The 3070-nt window shown below is 66.5% G+C and overlaps 1 protein-coding gene across 2 annotated transcripts in view; it reads left to right on the top strand.

Moving 5' to 3' along the window:
* LOC125449574 (zinc finger protein 345-like) overlaps nucleotides 1–2774 on the top strand; it is a 5221-nt gene extending 2447 nt beyond the window's left edge. For both annotated transcript variants that reach the window (XM_048525393.2, XM_048525392.2), the window contains exon 2: nucleotides 1–2774. This exon is cut by the window's left edge and continues 60 nt beyond it. In XM_048525393.2, coding sequence (XP_048381350.1) covers nucleotides 1–2261 — 2261 coding nt within the window. In that variant the 3' untranslated portion in view covers nucleotides 2262–2774.
* The last annotated feature ends 296 nt before the right edge of the window (nucleotides 2775–3070 follow it).

Genomic DNA, 3070 nt, shown 5'->3' with positions numbered 1-3070 from the left:
TGAGGCCCGAGGGCCAGGAGGAGGAGGAGGACGAGGAGGACGAGGAGGAGGGAGATGAGGGTCTCATCGAGGCTGAGGAAGTGAGGACCACAGACGAGGACGATCCTCAACAGGGGGCCCTCGAACCCTTCCAAGGGAGCCCTGTCAGCTCTCCCGGGGGCTTTGAAATTCTCCGCGGGTGCCCCGGAACCCTCGGAGGCAACTGTGACAACGAGGGAGCCCTCCTGCTCCCTGGGATGTCGAAGGTCAAGGAGGAGGAGCTGGGAGAGGAGGAGGACTTCCAGGATCTCCTGAAGCCAGCCAAAGCCGAAGAGCCAGAAGGAGGAGAAGGAAGGCAGGAGGCCGGGCCTGTGCGTGCACCCGGCGGTGGCGGGGAGGGGCAGGAGGCAAAGCGAGAGGGGGGTGCCCAGGCCCCGGCCACCCGCCCCGCCGAGGGGCAAACGGGCGGGGCCAGGCCCCCCCGGCCGAACCGCTTCCCCTGCCCCGAGTGCGGCAAGGGCTTCGCCTGCCCCTCGCACCTGCAGCGGCACCTGCGCACCCACACGGGCGAGCGGCCCTTCGAGTGCTTCGCCTGCGGCAAGACGTTCGCCACCCTCAGCCATCTGGCACTGCACCGGCCGCGGCATGCCACCCACCGGCCCTTTGAGTGCGCCGTCTGCGGCCGGTGCTACCCCAGCTATCCGGAGCTGAGCGCCCACCAGCGCTTCCACACCGGCCGCAGGCCTTTCCCCTGCCAGCTGTGCAGCAAACGCTTCTACACCTCCAGCGAGCTTCGGGTGCACCAGCAGTGGCACACCGGCGAGAGGCCGCACGCCTGCTCCAGCTGCGGCAAGCGGTTTGGCCGGCTTGGGCACCTCCTGGAGCACCAGCGCATCCACACCGGGGAGAAGCCCTTCCAGTGCCCACTGTGCGCCAAATGCTTCCACTCTTCGAGCAACCTGACCCGGCACCGGCGCTTCCACAGCGGTGAGAGGCCCTTCGGCTGCGGGCAGTGCGGCAAGAGCTTCTACACTTCTGGTGACCTCCGCCGGCACCAGCAGACGCACAGCGGCGTGAGGCCCTTCTGCTGCTCCACCTGTGGCCGGGCCTTCTACCGCTCGGGAGACCTGGTGAAGCACCAGCGCACGCACACTGGGGAGAAGCCGCATGGCTGCCCGGTCTGCGAGAAGCGCTTCTACACAGGCAGCGAGCTGAAGATCCACGGGCGCTTCCACACCGGGGAGAGGCCGCATGGCTGCCCGGTCTGCGACAAGCGCTTCTACACGTCCAGCGAGCTGCGCATTCATGGCCGCACCCACACCGGCGAGCGCCCCTTCCGCTGTGCCAGCTGCCCCAAGGCCTTCTACCGCTCCAGCGACCTGGCCAAACACCAGCGTACCCACACTGGCATCAAGCCGTACGCCTGCCAGCTCTGCCCCAAGAGGTACTACACCTCCAGTGAGCTCTGCGTCCACGGCCGCACCCACTCGGGTGAGAAGCCCTTCCGCTGCCAGCTGTGCCCCAAGGGCTTCTACACAGCCAGCGTCCTGGCCAAGCATCGGCTCACCCACCTGCCCCGCGACCCCGCTGCCACCTTCCAGTGCCGCCTGTGCCCGCAGCGCTGCCCCAGCGCCTCCCGGCTGCGGGCCCACGAGCGGCAGCACGCCGGGGAGCCCTCCTTCGAGTGCCATGTCTGCCTGCGCCGCTTCCACACCTCCGGGGGGCTCAGCAAGCACCGGAACGTCCACGGGCGCGACCCCTCCACCGCCGCAGCAGCCGCCGCCCCTCCTCTGGCTTCCGCAGACAAGCCGGTGCCCGCAGCTCCCCAAGCCGGCCAGCCGGGCATCGCCGCTCCCTTGGAGGAGGGCGCTCTCCCCCTCCCCCCTCCTCCCCCCTCCTCCTCCCCGCGCCCCCTCTTCGAGTGCGGCATGTGCAAGAGGGGCTTCGGGTCCTGGGCACAGCTCCTGGCCCACCAACCCATGCACGAGGGCGAGCGGGCGCTGGAGTGCGCCCTCTGCAAGCAGCTGTTCGTGGCGCCCCCCGGGGACGGGCAGGGGGCGCTGCCTGGGCAGGAGCCTTACCGCTGCCCCCTCTGCAAGGGCCGCCTGGCCTGCTTCGACATCGGGGGGTTCGGGCTGGGGCCGGATCCGCTCAGCTTCGAAGTCTGCCTGCAGGGCAGCTGGCAGGGGCTGGAGGGGGGCAGGGGCCTCGGGGAGCTGTGCGACCAGGGAGCTCTCACTCACCCAGCCACCTGGGGTGGGGACAGCAGTACTAGCCAATAAAGATGTGACACAATCCCCGGGTATCGGGGGGGAGGGGGGAAGCAGGGACGGCATGGGAGGAGATCGGGCTAAAATCCGAAACCCTGCACCCGAACCTTCCCCAAGACCCTTCCCCCTCTCCTCAACCTCCTCCTCAACCACTAGGAGAGTTGGTGACTCAGCGAGGACGCCCGTGGCGTTGTGTGGGGGTCGGTTGCTGATGGTGGGGCACCCTTTCAGTGGGAGAGACAGTCAGAGACTCTGTACGACGCCAGGACTGTGGCCGTGAGGCTCTGAGGGGCGTGACTCATACCGGCCGGGCACAGACCCTGCACCCCCTCCCCCCCCCCCCCACGCCCTCCCCTCCCGACACCCCCCGCCTCGGGAGCGGTCCTTGGCTCCGGACATTTGTGCTCACGCACAGCACGACCCCAGGATGGCGGCAGGCCGGAGCGTGGCCTGGAGTGTGAACCTGGATTCAGTATTGAGTCATCTTTCTGTTGCAATGTGAAATAAACTGATAATTGTCATGTAGCGCGTGTGTCTTCACTGCTGTCTGCGAGAGTGGCATCAGGAATGTGTGGGGCGGACTTACACGCTCACACTCACGGACACTCACACTCACACTCACTCACGCACACTCACACTCACTCATTCACACACACATACACTCACTCACACACATCCACACACACACTCACACTCACTCACACACACTCACTCACACACACTCACTCACTCACACTTACATACACACACACACTCAGTCACACACGCATACACTCACATACACAAACACTCACACTCACATACACAAACACACTCAAACA

This window comes from Stegostoma tigrinum, chromosome 46 (assembly GCF_030684315.1).
Source record: "Stegostoma tigrinum isolate sSteTig4 chromosome 46, sSteTig4.hap1, whole genome shotgun sequence".
Lineage (NCBI taxonomy): Eukaryota > Metazoa > Chordata > Chondrichthyes > Orectolobiformes > Stegostomatidae > Stegostoma > Stegostoma tigrinum.
The sequence above is the reverse complement of the archived record's forward strand: the minus strand, read 5'-3'. Positions and strand labels throughout refer to the sequence as shown.